At 38.0% G+C, this 21,079-nt stretch overlaps 1 protein-coding gene across 2 annotated transcripts in view; it reads left to right on the plus strand.

Moving 5' to 3' along the window:
* Positions 1-21,079, plus strand: part of GRIA4 (glutamate ionotropic receptor AMPA type subunit 4) — a 210,966-nt gene that overhangs the window by 165,339 nt on the left and 24,548 nt on the right. For both annotated transcript variants that reach the window (XM_056498542.1, XM_056498549.1), the window contains exon 13: positions 3,671-3,918. In XM_056498542.1, coding sequence (XP_056354517.1) covers positions 3,671-3,918 — 248 coding nt within the window. The remainder of the gene's footprint in view (positions 1-3,670; positions 3,919-21,079) is intronic.

The following is a 21,079-nucleotide window of genomic DNA, read 5'->3' on the forward strand; positions in this document are numbered from 1 at the left end:
TCATGAAACTGATCAAGGAGTTTGGTTTAACCCAGTTTTCTAGATTTTTTCTGCAGAAACTGGAGAAAGAAAACAACCTTGTGCATCACGAGTGGGATATGTGTGTTGTGATGAAGTAAAGCACACATTAAAGTATCTGCCTCTTTAACTGAACTCTAGAGGGGTCCAGCTAGGGTGCTTGGTACCTCATTTTTAATGGATACTGTCCACTGAAAAGTTTCTAACTACACCTGTCATACTATTTTTTTCTCATGAGTATTGTCCCTCTTACCAATTATTTATATTCACCTATGTTTCCCATAAACACATTTTTTGTTCTTTTTGTGGAATGTTAGATACTTTATTCTTGGAGCTCCAGTTTCAGTCCATCATAAGTTGAGATGGTAGCCACAATATATGGGTACAAATAGTTCTTTCTACTGGAATGAAGCTGTGATGATACTTTAAAACATGGTGCTGATGGCCAGGCAGATTTATGTTTCTTTGTATTTATTAACTTTATGTATTTTCAGGAGTATCTAGTGTTTACAAATTTTGTAGGTGATGATATGCAAAAATTAATTCCCAAAGAAAGAATAGACAATGAAGGACTGGAATTGTTTTCTTAAGTTTCAAAATACTTGGACAGGCATTTTATTGAAGTAATGAGATCAGATGTATGATGTAGAAACATTGGTCACAAAAATTTTGTGGTTCTTTTAAATCATCCTGTAAACACAGAAACTTTTTCAATATTTTATGCAAGTTCTCATTTTAAAGAGAAGACACTATAATGAAGTAAAAATATCTATGGTGATAGCCCATCTTTCACTTCAATCTTAAAGTGCTAAGAGAAAAAAGAAGGAAAATCAATATTGCTGTCTTTAATTTTTCTTTCAAAATAGAGTGGAAAACATTAAAATTAACTACAAATTCTAAATACTATTGCATATGCAAAATTTGAAGCTTAATGAAGATTTGAACTGTGTTGATCACTTTCTTTAAAATAACTTGCTTTCAAATGATTTCTAATCTCTCCCACAGTATAATGATTATTAATGATACTTTATATGCTATTTCTAAAAATATTTCTCACAAAACAGGGAGAAAGATAAAATATTGACAGACAATATTTACACAAAAGCTATTTTCATAATACATAAATTAAGAGCTAGCCTGAAACAATAGTACAAGAAGACTTGTGTCCAAGTCCAACATTTTGTGGATTTGAAAGCAATTCACTTTTTGGTATTAGAACCATGTCTAACTTTTGTGTCAGTGGTGATTATCTGGCTGAAGATGAGCCTTCAGGACATTTTCCCATCATTTTGTCATTTCTGATCAAAATGTCAGAAACTCTGAACACCTCTTCAGCCTGTTTTAAATCTGGATTGAAAGCAGAAAAGAGAAAATACTTTTTTAAAGCCAACATAAAGAAAAATAGGAACTTTGATACTGTTAGCTCTTATATACTCCTATTTTCTTCTTTAGATGCAGTGGGAGTTGTATTTTCCAGGCAGACTGCTCAAGAGGGAAAGTAGTTAGTTTTAGCAGTTCTACTCAGAAAAGCCCAAAATGAAAATTGTCCCATCTTGGCTGACTGTAGTGAAAGTTGCAATGTTTCCTCATATGATAATAAAAAATATTTGTTAGTTCATTCTTCAATTTTCCCTCTGAGTTGACATGTTGAAATTGAATGTAAACAAATGAAAGTTTGGGAGGAGAAAATTTTCTTATAGAGCAGATATCTTGTTAGACTTTCCTTTTTTTTTCTTTTTTTTTTTTATTTTCATAGGCAAAGGAGACTAGATTCTGAAAAAAAGTAAATTTAAATGCAACCTTTTTCAATTTAGGGCAGTGTTTCCTGTTACTAATCCAGCTATTTTATGTGCTGCATAAAGTTTTAAATGAAAGTTACCTATTATATGGTTACTTTATAAAGAATTAGATGTAATGGATGTTAAGATGAGAAAAATGTTTGGAAGTAAAGGCAGAAAAAGGCAAGAAAATACTCTTGAAATTATGACTGATTTATTACTATTCTCTTCCATTTTTTTCTTTCTGTAAATTTAAATCCATGAAATTACATCACTGTAAAGCAAAAAGAATGTATTGATGGCTTAGTTTATGCTCTGCTTCCAGCCACTATTATGTAAATGCAAAATAGCTGTGACTACAGTCGAAAGAAAGGGTGACAAGTCAGGATGTAATTATGGACATACACAGCTGTTGTTGATTCAAATATTTTTATATTTGACAGAAAGATAAAATTATACATACATACAAACTAAAAAAGGAAAGTATAATTTATGATGTTCTGCTATATGGCATTTTTATTGAACATTTTTAGTTAAATGCCACTTATTTTCAGGACAGACTTAGGTCCCTAACAAACTATTTTCTAAGTAATAGCACAGTCATTCAGTAATTGGTAAATTGAAGTGCTTCAGGGAAATTACTCTCACATATAAAAAGGCTCAGTTCCAGGCTTCTTAGAGCATTTTTAATTTATATAATACAAAGATAATAGGATTTGGTATTTGTTTAAATAATCTAAGGCCCTTTGTCTTGGGGTTTTATAATAATGAATATTTTCCTGGAGTGCTCAGCACAGTGTAGGAAGAGGCTCATACACCAAATCTTGCTTAGCTAAAAACTCCTCTTGACTCAATAAAAACTGACTTGAGCATTAGATTAAAAGGTCCTTTTTACAGCAAACATAGGGGAAGACAAGTGCCATCTGTTATTATAAAAACAGTGTGTAGTGTTCAGCTGACACACTGCTGGCTTGCATGTATGTATTCCTAGTGCTGGAGGAAGCAAAGGAGCTGTTGAGTGAATCTAATGAGCATTGGAAACTTCTCAGCCTGACAGTATTTCCTTCCTTTCTTTTAGTGAAAATTTTTATTTGCTTTAATTTTTTATTAAGAAGTTTTATTTTTGCTTAAGTATTTACTAATGCACTCTAAGCCATGAATTCTTGTTCATTCTTTGAGAAAGTGCATTTCTTACTCAGTTATTGGCAGGATCAGTCTTTAAAATAAATCCACTGATACTGCAGTTCTAAAATCATACCTAATTCTTTAAGAAAGATGCTTATGGCATTTTGCTTCCTTTAATATTTGGTCCAGCTTGCTGTTTCCATCCTTCATTGTGAACCATGTCCTCAAATATTGTATAGCATTTCTGAATATAAATCAGGTCAGTCCTGGACTCTGAATTATGAATGCAGAAATCTTACTTAAGCTATTGTGGTTTTGATGGTGGAAGAAGTGGGTATTAGAGAAATGCTTTAAGATTCAGCTGAGTATTTATGGGAAGATTATTTTACTGTTTCTTTTAAGAGTACAGGCTTATTGTGGACATCTACTTCATATATAATTCTCTAAAACACACTTTACCATACATTGACTGCGTGAACTTCCTCTATCTAACAGTAAATTCAGCTTTGCAGGTTTCTTTTTTGACTGCTAGAGGGTAGCCAAACTTAAAAATAGTATTTGCTGTTGTAGTATTGATACTTGTAATTCTTGTCTCTTTTAAAATAATGGAATTCAAATGAAACCCTTCTCCAAGATTTTCCCAACCTCGAATGTCTGAAAAATTAAGTACGATTGATTTTGTTTGAGCAGTGCCATTCTGAAACGTTGCAACATTCTTTTGTTCTAACTTGTTTTTTTGTTACCTCCAGAGATCAAAAATAGCAGTGTATGAAAAGATGTGGACCTACATGAAATCAGCTGAGCCATCAGTGTTCACTAGGACTACTGCAGAGGGAGTAGCTCGTGTGCGCAAGTCCAAGGGCAAGTTTGCCTTCCTGCTGGAGTCCACCATGAATGAGTACATTGAGCAGCGAAAGCCTTGTGACACCATGAAAGTGGGAGGAAATCTGGATTCCAAGGGCTACGGCGTAGCCACACCGAAGGGTTCTCCATTAAGGTGGGTGGAATAGTATAACAATATAAAATGTGTTGTTATAGTATTCCACCTTCCCTGATGTCCCTGATATAGCTCTTTTTGTTTTGTGTGTGAACATGGTATGTTCTTTTTATTTTCTTCCATTTCATTTTCTTTTTTTTTGATCAACAAAGGTAACCATTTATAATTGCAATATGGATTTAGCAGCTATAATTGGCATATGTTTCAAGGCCATATAAAAACCAAACTGGTTGAACACTAGCTACTTGAAGTCAGCCTCAATAGAATTAACATTGGTTATTCTATTTCATCATCTTTTTTCATGGAATTCAGCCCTTTATAGCAGTATTATGCTTACATTATCTACATCAGTATCTGCATCAATAATATGCCTACATTTTATGTTTTGTTTATTGATCTCAGCTACTAATTTCTGAGTAAGAAGCTGCTTGCAACACCTTTTTTAAATGTCATCACTTGGAGGTAATTAGTCCTTTATTAAAGCAACTTCATTAAAGTACTTTTTTATTAAAGCACCTTCTTATTTAGAAAAAAATGTTTGTGTTTCTAGCATTATGCATTTCAGTACTGCCTTCAAACTCACCAGTATTTTTTTATCATGGTATCAGATGCATTCAGTAAAGTAGGAGAGTTTTTGATTCACAGGCAGAACATCATTTGCATTTCATTTAAATTGTCAGGTCACACAAGTCAAGGTACCAGCTTTGTGTTAAAATTGTATTTACCATTCTGTTTCTGTAATGTTTAAGGCAAACAAAACTTGCATCTTCCAGTGCAGATTTGCCAATTTTCTTCAAAACAAGAGCAACTAGCAGTCGAGGGAGTATGGCCTGTGGAGTTTGACAGTGATAAGGTGCACAGGGGTGGGGGAAAGGGAATGCTCTGCAGTGTGCTCAGCACCCCATTTCTCACATTTGTGCTCATGATAAGGGATTACCATGTGGAACAAAGGGGAGGAAGTAGGTGCAAAGGAAGAGTTGCAAGTGCAGGTGGAGCCATATAACTGTGGATGAAATAACTAAGGAGCTACATCTGTTAGTGCAGAGGAGACATCATTATCACTATGCAGATAACTAGACTCACTCATAACTCATCAGTTTAACCTGTACACAATGCCACAAACATCAGTAGCTGTAACTGTATTACAGGTTGGTGAAAGGAGTTTCATTAGAATCATCTCCATCCACAGTAAAAGAAGATTTGTATGTGCAGGGGGAAAATGAGGCCAGTTATTTCAGTGACTGCATACGAATTTTTGGTCCTTAACATTTGGTACCTCTCAGATTTAAAAATTTCCACCTAAGGAGGTGAGAGAGGAAAAATGACAATTAAAATGTTAATTCTATAGAAAAACATGTCCAGAACTCATAGAGTAATTAAAGGTAGAAGGCTGCGCTAATAAGAGAGGCTGATCTCTTATCTGGATATATTCTGAACCCATTTTTTTTTTTGTTAATTTTACATTTCTGATAGATTGCTATCTCCTCAGTGTTTCGGTCAGCCTTAGAGTGGTAGGCAGTTTAGGGTAGGAAGGAAGCCCATTGCTGACAGTCATGCTTTCCTGAGCCAAAGCTAGGGCATACATTGTAGGAGTACTTTGGCTGCTGTCATATATGTGGGCAGCAGTGGGCTCTTTGCTTTAAGAGTGCATTATGGCGTTCTTTAGTCCCTTTCCCTTTTTTCTGCAGGGTATTCAATACCAACAAGAGACAGCCGGTTATAATGAGCACTGATAGTCTGTGGAAGTTGATTTGTGTCAAATTTGGGCTTATTTTAGGTTTGTTCAGTTGGCTAGACAAAAAAAAACCTAGGTGCAATGGGGATGAGACATAAAGCAGTTAGTAAAAAAAAGAAAGAGGGCCTAGTAAGACTAATAAGAGCAGAGAGGAAGAGCACAACCACAATTGTAAGGATCCAGTGTGAACTCCTGGTTCCATCCCAGCTAAAGACCAAGCTCCCAGACATTTCAGTGAGGCTATAGTTTCATCTAACTGGGGGTCAGCAACTCTCATTAGGGTGATGTGATCAAAGCCATGTAGTTTTTCACATCCTACCTTCAAATATGTTTCAAAAAGCAGAATAGGGGAAATCCTACCGGACTTGAAAATCGGACCAAATCTTCTTTCAAGCTGTCTCGACTGGCTGTCCATGTCCATGCCTTTCCTGAGCCTTTCTTTCACATGTGCTGAGCTGCTTGTTCTCCTGTTGCACCCCATTCCCTCTCCAGCCCCAGTGACAAACCATCAGTGCTGCTTACCTACTAAAAACATTAAGCAACACACTTAATGTTCTGGATGAAAATAAAGAACAAGCAATACCTCACATTCGTACCACCTCTTTCATGTATATCTACAGAGAGTAGCAGAAGAGGGGAAAAGCTTCCTCCCCCTGTGTTTTTGAATAGAAAAGAGTCAGCTGTAAATTTTAACTGCATGTTTCAGTATTTTCTGAATTTTTAAAGATTTAGAATGTGCTGCTTTTGCTATTGTGATTGCATCCCACATGGTAGTGTTTCTGTCACTGATCAGATGACTTATGTAACTGCTGTCTGCACAGATAATTGCAAATATTGAACATGCAGTTTGAAATCCATGAAGGGCAGGCTAGCTGAGCTCATTACATAAATTAGTCAAAAGACATAATTTGCTACGGGAGTTGTAAATTGAGTTTTATTTAATAATCCTAATTTCCTATTTGAGTTATATGTAAATCATGTAGTTCACAAATAATTGCAAGTAGCATACAAAAGTTAAGCATTCAAATGCTATCTTTGATCTATTCAGGACTAGGGAAAAATAACAATTTTTCCAAATGAATTATTAATATCAAATTATTCACCAAACTGCTTGAACACCTATTTCATTAAAAGCATTTTAGTCTTAATCCTCTTCCTACTTATGAGGATATAAATCAGGAGTTTTTTCCCAGAAAATATAGTAGCATCTGCATAAAATTGATGTGAGTGTATGGAGAACCAGACCATATATTTTCATACATCTAACTGACAGAAAGTGGTTCCTCCTGTAGCATAGGATTAGGGATGGTTCCCTGCCATCCCATCACTGGGCTCATGTTCATTACAGAGCACATATCCATCACTTGGTTCATGCAGATGAAATCCACCTGTCAGAGAGATCCAAGGACTGGTATCTCTTGCTCATGGCCACACGCATGAGCAGTGTAGTGGATTTTAATTCAAAACTCTTCCTTGTTGGGTTTCATGCTACACTCCTGCAGTGTTCAACCAGTACCTATTGGCTAATTGGAATTATTCATTCTCAGGGCTGGTGCAGTATTACAATGAATGCATATCACTGAATGGAGGAGAATGGGAAATGCCTGATGTGTGCTTCTTTTACGCCCAACGGGCAGTTCCACACCACATATCACGTGTGTCTCCTTCCTTCCTTCCTTTTCAGTGATATCCATTTCTATATGGTGTTGTGTTTGAGAAGGAATGTGGGATTGAGGGCAAAGGCTCTCATCACAACAAAGGTTGAGTTTCTCTCATGGCACTACCCAACTGTTCTTACTGTTTTCTCCTCCTACAACGGTAGGTATCCTTCCAAAGCCACTGTGTAGTACTCAGTGTGAATTAATGAGTTTTTTTTCAAAGGTGGTGCTTTCAGAGGTGGTTAAGAGAGTGCTGCTTGTCTGCTTAGCAAGACCTGCCTTTGTAGAAGTGTTGTCATTAGAAGATATTGTCGTGGCCAGACTTCTGGCTGTTGTGGATCACCCCTGGGTCATCTGCCTTGCCACTTGCAGTAACTGTGTTTCCAGAGGGCAACACCTGGAGATCTTGTACTACTCAAGTCCTGTGCCTTGCACGCCTCTGCTTTTCTGTTTTAGATATGTAGGCATCATAAACAAGTTTGAATAGTGAAGAACATCAAAGAGTTCTCCACTCTAAGAGGTAATGAAAATGGAGTTAAGGGCAATATTTTCTCAAAGGTACACTAAAAGCATTTTCAGCTTTTTGTACCTTGAAGCTGTTTTATGTAAAGGTGTATGACAGGTTGGGCTAAAAAATTAGGAGTTGTTGTCATTTTTTATTTTACTGTTTTAACTAAGGACATTTGTCCTGTCTTGTACCACAAGTGTGAAGCATGGCTGAGTGAAACCTACAAGGTCATAACTGTCTGGTGAGAAACTTTGTGCCCAGGCAGATGAGAATGGCAGGATTAGATTTAGACATACAATAGAAACACTTCAACTAGATGCATCAATGTGTTTTAGAGATTGGTGATATTTGTTCAGCAACCTCATGAAATCCAGGGCTATAGTAAGTTCCTGCTGTTGGAATTGCAATTAATGTTTGTTTATTTATATATATATATATATATATATATATATGAACCTGGGATTCTATATTCCATTATTCAAGTCTCTATTCTTTTTATGCAGTAAAGGATTAACTCAGTTTGCCTTTGGGAAGAATTCTTTATGTTCTGGAGAGGAGGCAAAAAGGTCCACCTGGTGATAGCTGCTGTTTTTTGCAGTGTGACATTGGTGACACGAACTGACTGTGCATTACCCGTTCTTTACTGTGTTTAACATAAGAGGTGCAGTGTGGGTGGTGCATCAGTGTTGATCCTGCTGTTGTAGATGTAACTTTCTGATCATTCTAGCAACTTTTGTGGAGAGAAAAGTGTAGCTAGAGGTTTTAATTTCCATCCTGTGAAAGGGAGGACTGTCCTGCAGATTGCTGGGGGTGCAAAAGGTGCCCTGTCAACAGTGCATGGATTCTCCTGTTTTATATAATATAATGTGCAATACATGAAAGAGATCTACCTTAGAAGTGAGAGAACTGTGGTGGAAGGAACATTTTCTTGAAGAAAAATGAATCTGTAGGAATAAGATAAAGATCTGTTATGAAGGGAGTCTTTGTGTGCATGGGCTCTATAACCGACTATCCTGATCTCAGTGACTTCCTCTTCTCCTTGTTTTCCTGAGGTGATCCTCTAAAATTACCATTCTTTCATTGCTTTGTTTCAGTGTGGCACTACAGCTAGCAATGTTGCCTTTGCTTTTCACAGATATATATAGTATGGTTCCCTACAAATCTAGTGTTGGAAGAAAACTTATTTTAGTAATGCATGCTAATTTGTACCAAATTTTAGCATACCTTATAGGATGGAATTTTTTCCAGTGGGACTATTAAACATTTTATCAAATGTTTTACTCAATGTTTTTGGAGACCAGAGTATAAGGAGCTTATTTTGGAAGGAATTCCCAGCTCATCATTCACTGCCAAAGCTTTTTATTGTTAATTTAATATATTATTGTGAGGTATACCCCAGTTCCCATTTTACTCTGGATTTCTAGGTCAGTGAGCTGGTAATTCACACCCAGCTCTGTAGGAAAACCATCAGAGTCATTATGTAATAGTCAGCTGTAAGGACAGGTAAAAATATTTTCCCCCAATACTTCTTGCATGCTCTGGTTTATGCTTTCTATAAGATTGAATTTTTGTGCACAAAAGGATAAGTGTGATATTCATAGACCTCCTAAAAGAAGAACTAGCAAAAATGTTTGAGCTGGCCACCCAAATTTTTTACACTGTCAACATGTATTTACTACAGAGGACTTCTTCCACTGTTGTTTTTAAATTATTTTGTACTGTGGAAATCCATGAATCTTTAGAAAAATAGACTTTTCCCATCAGTGAAGCTTCCTTGTACAAGTTGTGTTGTATCATAAAGGAAGAATTTCCCTGGATCACTCTTCAGTGTACCCTATATTGTTCAGTTTTCAAAAGTCTTTATAGATTTTAATTTTTTTTTAACTAATAATGTTGATGTAACTGTTCTATCTTGGTGTTTCTGTGCCTCTGGGCTGCATTCTTCACTCAATGGCATGTTCCTGTTTCTAGAAAGGTACAGAAATAGGTAAAGGTAATGCATGGTTGGGTCATCCTGATGACATCTGCAGCCCATGTGGTTCTGAGCATGTTCTGGCACTTCAGAGAAGAATGGGCATTTCTTTTGCTGGTTAGCTGTCTTCTGGCTGCAACAGTGGCACTTAAAGGCCTACCCAGATCATTCTGAAGACAAGCAGCTGTCACAGTGAGGAGAGACACAGAGGAAGCAGGTTTGATTTTTCTACATTTCTTTTCTCCTGCCAGAGTGCCTGGTCTTGCCCTTAATCAGTGTGCCATTTCAGCAAAGCACCCTGGTACCTAGAAACTGATGTTATTTATATACAGTGTAGAGAAGATATAGAGAGAACTGGTCAATAATTGAGGTTTGAGAACTGAGTGATGTCAAAATACTGAGTTTGACCTCTACCCTTCTGAAGCAAGGGCCACTGGAGAAAGCAAGAACCCCTGCATAGTTATGGGGTGGTCTGTTGAACAGGATTTTCGTCAGCTTACCAAGATTTTCCAAGGTCATTTCTTTGTGTAATACAAAATTATATGAAAACTAGAGTGTGATCTGTAGCATTTTATACATATGTAAACATTATCCTGTTTGACTGATGGTGTAGATCATACTGTATGACTTTGCATAATATTTTTCCCTTCGCTGTAGGCATAACAAGGCTTGAATTACCACCTCATTACCATTCAGTGTCAAAGCTTATAGCTGAGATATTTCTCAAGCAGGTCAGATCCTTCAGAGCTTGTTGGGTTTTCTATCAACTGAAAATAACATTTACTAAGTAAAAAGGCAGAGATTGGGCCACTTCTTATGAAGTAATATAAGTCAGGGGTCAAAAGAAGATCAGTGGAGAGAACCTGACAATGAATGTTAGCAAGTTGTTTTTTCAGCTGAGCCTGGAAGGCATACTTAATTTTGGTTACCTGGACTATTTCTGTCTATAAACAGAGTATCTATTTGAAAAGTAAATATAAAGCCTTGGGAACAGAGATTAGAATCCCAGCTTGCTCTATTCCCCAGTGATGCCTGTTGGATTAGTTTCATAATTTTCAATCACGATAAGGGTCTTCCCTGTGCAAAAATAGTGCAGTAAGAAAGGGGAAAATTTGATGATGACTAATAAGATCCATTGCAAGATGTACAAGCAAATGTATTGAGGCAAAATCTTCTACTTGAAAGAGTTTTGCTCATTCTTGCAATTTTTACTTACAGAGGAAGGAAATTGTAATAATTCTGATTTAATTTACCCAATTGCAGTGAAAAGCATTGCTATTGAGATAATTTCTGATACTTGAGTCTTTGAAAGAAAACAACTCATTAGTGTCCACAATGCTGCACTTGCTGAATTTTCTCTGACCTGGGGGGAGGCAGGAAATCACTAGATCTTTCAAGTACTTCAAAGAGTCATCTCTGACCTGCCTTGCCTCACAGAGCCTGTTTCTCCATTGCCACTAGCAGGAAGTTTCTGCTCTCAGATTTCAGAGATGATTCATAATTGAACAAAGCTCTCTGTGGTTTGGAGGAGAAAGCAAAAGTCACAGGAATTTGTTCTGCTGCCATTTCTGTTTTCCTACACTACAAATGACAGTAGAAGCCACTGATGGAAGGCAAACCTCTTGCAAGAAGCTCAGCTCCCATTTTGGTCACACTGTTAGGTTCTGGTTCCTCTCTGCTAATATCATACTGCTTCTAACTCCAAGGAAGGTCTTGGGATTTTAGTGACAAAGGTTGTGAAATGAAGTGTTTCTGAGCAGGAGTGAAAGAACAGAGCATGGAAACAACAATAAAACTATTGCAGAGAAAGGGTGGGGTTTTTTTTTTTTTTTTTTTTTTTTTTTTTTTGGGTTTTTTTTTAATATAAACATTTCAGTGGCAATACGTATTTTTAAATTAGCATAATCTAATTTAATACTAATACTAATAATACTAATTTTTAAATTAGTATAATCAGTTAAAGGTGAAGTTACCATTCTGTGTCTTTGGCTTTACTCTTGGCTTAAAAGCACAATGAGGCTTCTTTTTTTAAAAAAAAAAATATTTTTCCAAGCTGTTTATACAAGAGATTTCTCTTTCTGATATTTAGTGATTGCTAAAGTTTTCTTTACTGTCCTACAGAAACATTGGGACAGTCTCAGGTAGTCAGCACCAGGAAAAGTTCAATAACAAGCTTGTTTTCTACAATCAGAAAGGAATCAAGGCAGCAAAGAAATCAGAGATCTTTTCTTGCTCGTCTGTTTCAGAATTATTTGAATGCAAACAGGACAGGAGCTTCACAATAACAAATCTGTCCAAATGAAATTTGTCAGACTGTTGAATTTTCTGATGAGTAAAAAGTGGAATATATTTAAGTATAACCAGTGAATTTACCTCAGACTATCAGCAAAGGCCATAATGTCTCAAAAATACTGATACCATTGCTGTGCACACAGCCTACTGATTTTCTGGACTTTTACAAACCTTTGATAACCATTAATCCCCACTGTATGCCAGTGGGATACAAAAGGTTATGGTTGTTTCCAGTCTATAGATCCCCTGAGAAATAAATGCTGCCTCTTGGCACTTCACAAATAATTTTCTCCTGCCCTTTTCCCTGCCATTTCCTCAATCCCTTATAAAGCATCTCAGCAGAGGGCAAGATACAGCCCTTTATATTTTAACAATGCTGCTCATTATTATTTCTCTCTTTTCTTTTTATTACAACTCTCTGGCTGTTAAGGTGTCAAGTCCCAGGAACTGCCATTTGAAGTTGATGGTACAGTTCCCAACAACTAAAAGGCCTATCCCACTAAGATAATAATTGTTCAGGTAAATTGTAGGTAGACTAAAGCAAGGGAGCAGGCTGCTGAAAGGCATCTCAGCAACTTGTAACAATACCTCTCCGTGGAAATGACATTTGGGGAACAAATAGCACCTGAAAAACAGTTTGCCATTAATCTGTGTGGTAGTTGCAAAACTGCCCACTTCCAATTGACAGTAACTACTAGATGGACTCCAAGAGACATAAAATGGCCATTTAGTCTTTGTGCAGGCTTGATTCTTGTGAGAAATCCCCAACCAAAAGTAGGGAGAAAAGTTTGTTTTCTTTCTTGTGATTTCTTTGAACTGAGACTCAGACTGGCACAGCGTGTGACAGAGTAGGCATTATGGGCTGCACATCCCAGCATAAAAGGTGGAAAGGTGTTGACAGCACAAAACAAGATTCAGAAGTTTTAATGTATAATTTAAGCTACTGTATGTCTTGACACAACAGCTCTAAAATGCAGCTCTTTCCCATCATCAGAATGTTCCCAAGTATCTCAGGTTCCAAATAAAAATGGCCATAAATGTAACTCATTGAACAGTACAAGTTTAAAATATTACTTTTTAAAGTGGTGGCTTGTGGTTGAGCAATAATTTTTCCTCTTAACTGCTCTGCTTTGTGTGTGGTAGGAGGTAGAATGAAAACTAGTGTTCTTTTTCTCAACCACCTCTAGCTATCCTTGGCTGAATCTCTGTACTTCTACAACTCGATGCCTTACTCCCGTTTTCTGCTTTCCTTCCTCTGCTTCCTATTCCAACCAAGTCACTGAGTGAGAGCTTAAATCAAGCCTGAAAAAGGATTTAGCTCCTATTTAACTATATCTTTTAGCAAATGACATAATGCTAAAGAATGCTGTGTGTTCTTTTGTTGCTACTCTCTTTTAAGAGTTTTTGGCAGGATTGGCAGTTTTCTGTAGTCAAAGTTTGACTAAAATTTTCCCTGCAGTTTTTTAAAGCCAAAAGTCAACTGGATAAAAGTGATCTAAGCCTGACCTGATACAGAGACCTATTTCATTGTTACACTTCAGGTACTCCTTTCTTCTCTAAAAGAACACGTGAAAATAATAATCTGCCTCCAGCACACAAAGAAAATAGAGCTGTTTTAGCGTTCTTTTTTCTCCCCTCTTGGTCAGGAATAGCATCTCTGTGCAGGAAGATCCAGATCCCTTGCTAGCTTCCAGATCTTCCATTACTAGCAGCAGGGATGAATGAGGCCTGCAGGTGAGAGCAGCCCCAACATCTGGCAGCCCATCTGTTACCTCCAGAATATGTGCAGCTTTCTCTGTACAATCTGCCGCTGATATGGTTCCATTTAGTGCAGCACAGATTTGTAACTATGTCTTTAAGAGGCTTTTATATGTAGGATTAGATCTTTGGATTCTTTGGGATGGATGCAGGCACCTGATTTCGCACATTTGTTGTTTGTGTGATTTAGGTCTATTTTGGATCTTAAAACTCAAGCCTACAGAAAAAAAATTCATGGGTTTTCTGTAGTTATTTCCTACAGAAAATCTCAGCTCTTTCTAGAAAACCCAAATTGTCTATATTTCATGTGCCTAAATGTTAACATTATTAGACAATTCACATTTTTACATTTTCAACCAAAATTTTCAATTTTAAGGTTTCCCAAGAGCCTTCTACTGCTTGCAATACTAAATATGAAGATACTGGTTTTAGGAGGATGCTCATTTCATTATTAGTTTTAAATAAAAATAAAATGCCTTCTTTCCCAAGTTAGGGAACCGACCCACATTCAGATGCTCTGCATTTACTACGATCCAGCTCCTCAGGTTTTGATTAGTATATGATATCATTTTGATTATATTCTATACCTGCTGATAATATTTTTTGGTTTAAAACCACATGAACACATTACAGTTAGTTCTGACTTTTCAGTTTAAATAAAACAAACTCAGTCTTTGAAAGTGTAGTTGAAAGTGAACAGAAAGTCATCACAGTTTCTTGACAATTTAGGATTTTTTTTCCTGTCACAGTTAAATAAGCAGGCTCCTATTTTTGGCATCTCTTTCAGATAGTGGGCAATTATCCAAAGCAGTTTCCAATTAGAGTGCTTTTAGTTCATCCAATTTGTAGGCCACAAGAGAAGATACTATTGCATCAGATAAAATAATTGCAAACATTCAGACTGCATCTAGAACACGACATCCTTTTTATTTTTTTTTTCTTTTTTGCCTCCTCATTTAAAAAACCATCAATAAATTGAACTTATTTCATGGAAGATGATCAAGATGGAGCTGGATATGGATCTCAACCTTCTCTGATGAAGAGAGTGTGGAAGAGCTGGATTTGTTCAGTATGGAGCAGAGATGGTTTTGGGGCATCCTAGGAGCAGCCCAGAGTGTCCACAGGGGAATCCTGGAGGAGATGGAGCCAGACCCTTCACAGCAGTGTAGGGCAGGAAGATTGGTGACAATGAACATAAAATAAAAATGGGAGAAGTTCAGATTGGATGGTTCAGATTGGATGTAGGGAGGAACTATTTCCCCTGACAGTGACACTCTGCTCAGAGAGGCTCTGCAGGCTTCATCCGTGGAAGTTTACAAAACGTGACTGTTGGAGCCCTGAGCAGCTTGGTCTGACCTCAGGACTGACCCTTGTTTGAGCAGGAGGTTGGACCAGACAACTCCTTAGGCACTTTCAAAACTGCACTGTGTTACAATACTTTTATGAGAATTATGGCTATGATAAGGATATTTTCAGACAGCACATCAAATCTCTTGGAGCTACAGGAGTATTTGGAAAGTTGTAGTAGCTTATGGAAAGTGATGTTCATGATTCCTGCATGGTAGAAGGTCTTCTCCTGACCACTAGGCTTTAGTTACAATATCTGTGAATTAAAAGTCAAGCAGATCATTCTCATCTAAATAAAAATTTCTTGGTGGAAAAGCAAAATAGAGTGAGAGAATCTGAAGTCTGTGAAGTAAGTGGCAGTGCTTCATACCTCTTCTTTGCCAGGGAAAGAGGAACAGTTTTAACTTCCTAAGCAGATTTATATAGCTGCTGAGTGATGGACAGCATGGACTTTTTGGGTCAAAATTTGGAAGAGTTTGTTTGCTGTGGGAATCAGGCCAGTCAGGTTGGCTGTCTCCCACTTTTGGCAGGAAAAATAAGGAATGTGTTGTGGTAAAAGACTGAATTGATGAAATACACACAGAAGTTTAAGCTTAGTCTATTTCTGGGAGATAAGAAGGATAAAATCTCTATGAATTGTTGCCTGAAAAGACACAGAGATTTCTGGGAAGCAATGAAGTTTGATTGCCTGAAGTTGTGTCACACTGGTGAGCTTAGTTAATGACCCTGCCCAGATTTCCTGGGCACCTGAGATCAGTGCACCTTCTTACTTCAGAGTCACCTTTGCAAATTGAGGGTAATGACGATTGCCCATCAGCCTCAGAGGAGTAGTGAAGATTAATAGCATAGTGTTTAATGTGCTGTGAATATTTTAAGCCCATTCCCACTCCAGATGCTTGTATGATTATTTCAAATCCATGGAGGTGTGTGCATCAGGATAAACATGGTGGCAGATTTCTCAGTGTCTTTGGTCAAAGAAACTGTTCTGGAAAGAAAACGATCAGGAAATTGTAACTTTGACTAATGCTTTCTGAAACAGTCTGTGGTTTGTGACCACGTTTTGTGTTCCATTTATAAAGCAATAGCAGAAATGTACATCATCAGTGGACCCTACTCCATATGGCTTTTTAAATTAAAATTGGCACATGGACATGTGTTCAGGACAACAGTAATTACATCATTTGTAACTCCATATCCACTGTGGAGATCTATTAGTGCTTTTAATACTATGCTTTTTCTGTAGCCTGGCTGCTTGCATTTGAAACACTACAAGCATGTGTTACCATATTGATGTGTTTGTGCTTGGTCTGACTGGTCTGAGAGCTGCTATATTTGCATTTCACAGAGTGCTTTGGGTTGGAAGACACCTTAAAGATCATCTGTTTCCAACATGGCAGGGACACCTTCTACTAGACCAGGTGGTGTAGTGGATGAGAATGAGTGGGACATAGAAAAGGCTTTTCCTGCACCACCACCAGTGGCAGTATAGGGAGACAGAGCTGTGCAAATGTGAAGGTGCTCCATGCTTAAGTGGACCCTGCTTCCATGCTGGGAAGGTGGAGAGTTTGCTGCTATGTATATGGCTGCATGGATGGTGGCATCATATAGCTGGTTGCCAGAGGGATTGGATTGCCCTTGTGATCATTTCACCTGATCTTGGGCTGATGTCCAGCTGGCTTCAGGGCATTTTAATTATCAGCACACTGGCTATTGGACCAACCATCTCATCTGGTTGCTGGCACTGTCCATGTTTGTCTAAGCATATCAGATATTCCTCATTAACTTCTGCAATAATATTCAGACAGAAAGTCCTAGGAACTCTTCCAGCTAATCCCCATTTTGGCTGCTGACCAAATAAGGCTTTATATGGCACAACTGTAATTGCTTCATTTGTATGGTATTGATCTGCCATTAGGCAAAACACAAGCCAGCATTTCACTAGGGCACAAGTTATGCAGTGTTCTTTATTGTTTGCATTGCAGTTGCAGCTCCAGTTCCCACCTGGGAAATAGCTCCCCTGTTTTTTTCTTTCAGTCTCTGCTTCTAATTAAAGTAATGAACTTCAAAGTACTTACATCATAATTAGACCAAAGCTTAAGAAAACATGTCTTAGCTGGAATCTTTCCATTTATTGCCTTTATGGAAAACATCAGTATGGAGGTACAAAGAAGCATGAATGCAATGTTACAGAAATCCGTCATGCCTCTACTCAGTCTAAGTTTAGACCTGCCAAAAGTGTATCAACTGTACAAATCTCATGAATTAGTGATCTGTTTCTGGCGGCCAGAAAAGTCAAGAATCCTTCCTGATTTCTGTGCTGCCAATAGCTTTTGGCATAGTGGCCATGTTTCATTAATAACTTCATGGGCATTGATGTCAGTGGATGAATGCCCTCAGAAGCAAACAGCAGTTTTGCCCTACAGCTTTCCCATGTGGAGTAAGCTTTTCTTACTAGGAAAAAGCTATTGAAGAGCTTGCTTGTATTGCAGCACTTTTAATACTGTACAGAATGCTGATGGTGTTTGGCTTCACAGTCACTTCATGCTTCATTCTCAAAAAGGTGGGACTAGGGCTTGATGGCTGAAAGGTCTAAACAGACAAGCAAAGGTTAGAAACAGTACCTTAGAAACAGGACAAGCATGGGCTTGTTTCTAAAACAGAGATTTAAGCATAAATAGAACCACAGAATCATAGAATCACAGAACAGTTTGGGTGTGAAGGGACCTTTAAGGGTCATCTAGTCCAGCCCTTCTGCAATGTGCAGGTTGCTCAAAGCTCAGTCCAGCCTGACCTGGAATATTTCCAGGAAAGAGACACCTCTCTGGACAACCTATTCCAGTGTTTTACCATCCTTATTCTAAGAAATTTATTCCTTATGCCTAGTTTAAGTCTACCTTGTTTTAGTCTAAATCTGCCTTCCTTTAGCTGAAAACCACTGCTTCTTGTTTTCAAAAACCTCTGCTTCCATCCATCTTTCTTATTACCTCCCTTTAAGTATTGAAAGGCCTTAATAAGGTTTCCCTGTAGCCTAGTTTTCTTCAAGCTGAACAACTCCAACTCTCTCAGCAAATTCTGATGGGAGGGCTGCTCTGTCCCTCTGATCATTTTTGGATCCACTCCAATGGGTCCCTGTCCTCTCTGTGCTGGGGTCCCCAGAGCTGGATGGAGGCAATCAAGAGGAATGGAGTAGAGGGGCACAATCAACTCCTTTCATCTGCTAGCTGTGCTTCTTTTTATGAATTCATGTTCAACTGAATGTGGATACTCCACGACTTCCTGAGATCAGAAGTAGCATTTTTTTTTCCCAAATGCAGCTGCTGGGAAGATGGCAGAAATTGGATTTTTTTTCTTTCACTGTAGCTCTTGCCACAGATACCTATATCTGTCACCCTGAAAGTGGTTAAATGCAACTCCTTTTGTATGAGTCTTCTCTGAGAGCATCTCAGAAATATTAGCTAGGATAGAGGACTTTTATCATTTTTTATGGAGAATCATAAGCTGATGGTGAGGTAGCTTATGAAAAAGGAATGTAGAGATGCTCAGTTGAGCACTTTTACTTGTAGAAGTCACTCCATCATTACTCCTTAGAATAAACATTATTAGATGTTTTTCTACCATTTCTGAGTCTTAAAGACATCTTACACTAGTCAGGTGGTCTTGAGAGATCCTGATGCTTGCAAGAAGGAAAATACAGGAACATATCATAAGGAGTAGAACACAGGCAAAGACCATTTCAGATGTAGCTCCTCTTACCCATTATTGTATGTTCATAAATGGTGGATTCAGCCTTACATTAATGAAAAATTGGAGAAGTCAGAGACTGAACTCTTTTGAACCAAATCTGCAAAAATTCCATGTTCAATACTGCATTAAAATCTTGGGTTTGTTATTATGCCCTGCTACCCACTAAATAGAACATACATTTATATAGCACATTGAGATATGGGGCTGGTTAGGAATGAGAAAACCTAATATTTACAGTTAGCCCAGCAGGATATATTATTTTCATGATTTGTTGTGAGATTCAGCAATAAGTTCTGACTCCTTTTGGAAGTCACAGTAACATTTCTTCTGGGATAGGTGATTCAACCTAGAGTCTTCCTGCAGAGGAAATCTGTGAAATGCTCTGTCAAAGGGACAATATTTCTGCCACTGCTGGGACATGTTGAATGGAGTGAAAAATTAGAAGCTGCTGAAACAGCTGCCACCCACTTTTTTCTGGAAGATTTTGATGCAGTAAAATCTTCCTCTGCATAAGGTATCCAGAGTCAGTGATCTTAATAGGCTGTCTAGTAATCCATCAGTGATATCAAATGGATTGAGGTGGATGTAAAGAAGGAACAGCTTTCTAAGTTACAAGGAGCCACACCGTATTTTTATTCAATAAGCACTGAATTGCATCTAAAAGTGATATGTTTTCCTAGCACCATTCTGGGTGAAAATAGTACCTTTGTGGCATTCAGAAGCATCAATTTAAAATGCCTTACAAATATGGTTAAGATATTATGTAAAGGAAAATTTAAATCTTCTAGCCAAGATCAGTAATGGTGAATAATATTTTCAGTCCTGTTAGATCATCCATAGATCTGTTGTGCAGGCAGTAAACTGCAGCATTTGTCTTTTTCTTGAGATGGAAAAACATAAGAAGTTTCAACATATGCTTGGGTAACATAACATAATGTGGTTGCAAGAGGCTTGCACTAATGCAGTCTAAGTAGGAGAGGAGAGAGACAGCATGAGGCATGACAGATCTTCACTGCTGTGACCCTCAGCCCAAGCTGCTACTCCCTGACTTTCAGCAGTGCTTTTCCAACACAGATGGAGCCTCTGCCTGGCACTGAACCACATGCTGTGCTTTGCCACCACACCCCAACCTATCTGTGCCAATACTGTCATTTTCTTTCTGCTGGGGGACCCTAAACTTAGGAGTTACTGGAAAGGCAGGTAAAACATCCAAACATCTTGCTGCAACAAAACTGTGATGTCTGCTTCACCTAAGGCATAAAAAGCTTTTTGCCAGCCATGCCAGAGATGAATGTTGCCCCATGTGAAAGCATTATCTATTGGGATGGTAGGGGGATGGACTTAAACATGCTCACTTTACACATTTCAATTTTAAAAATATTACTGTAAGTTCTTTCAGCAATTTCAACTATAAAACCCACAAATGGCACAGGGTTGCTAATGCTTCTGAGGTGAAAGAAAGTTTTGAGGCACTTGGCAGTGGGCTAAGCTTGTCCTGAGAGGGATTCCTGCAGCGTGGAGACAGCATTGCAGTGGTGCTAAGATACTTTTGAAAACAATCACTCAGGTGAGGGATTTGCTGAGGGTGGTGAGACTGGCACAGGTTAGTCAGCATTGCTGTGGATACCACATCCCTGGAAGGGTTCAAGGGCTGGCTGGGGCTTTGAGCAACCTGGTCCAGTGGAACCTGTCCCTGCCCATGGCAGGGGACTTGGAACTAGGTGATCATTAAGGTCCCTTCCAACCCACACCATTCTATGACTCAATGGTTCTAAGCCTTTAAAACATGTATTCTGACTTGCAGGTGTTGGATTGCAGCAGCCTATTCACATATCCTGCTGATGCTGGAACCAGCAAGAAAAATTGTGCTTTAAAAAAAAAAAAAAATGCACTGCTCAAAGAGAACAGGACTAGGTAGTTGTTAGAAAAGTTAAAAAAGCTCAGAGGTGAAGAAACTAGCATTTCTGCTGCTGCTAAAGACTGTGTACTGAACCAATATAAACAGTTTCTCTAGGGACAATTTGATGTGTTTTTTATTTACAGCAAATCTTTGTATAAAACAGAGAAACAAGCTGAGTTGCAATCCCAGGTCAACTGCTGCTGTTTTTACACAGGCAAAATATATATTTAATTGTTTGTGCCAAGAA

This window comes from Oenanthe melanoleuca, chromosome 1, assembly GCF_029582105.1.
Source record: "Oenanthe melanoleuca isolate GR-GAL-2019-014 chromosome 1, OMel1.0, whole genome shotgun sequence".
NCBI classification, from domain to species: Eukaryota; Metazoa; Chordata; class Aves; order Passeriformes; family Muscicapidae; genus Oenanthe; species Oenanthe melanoleuca.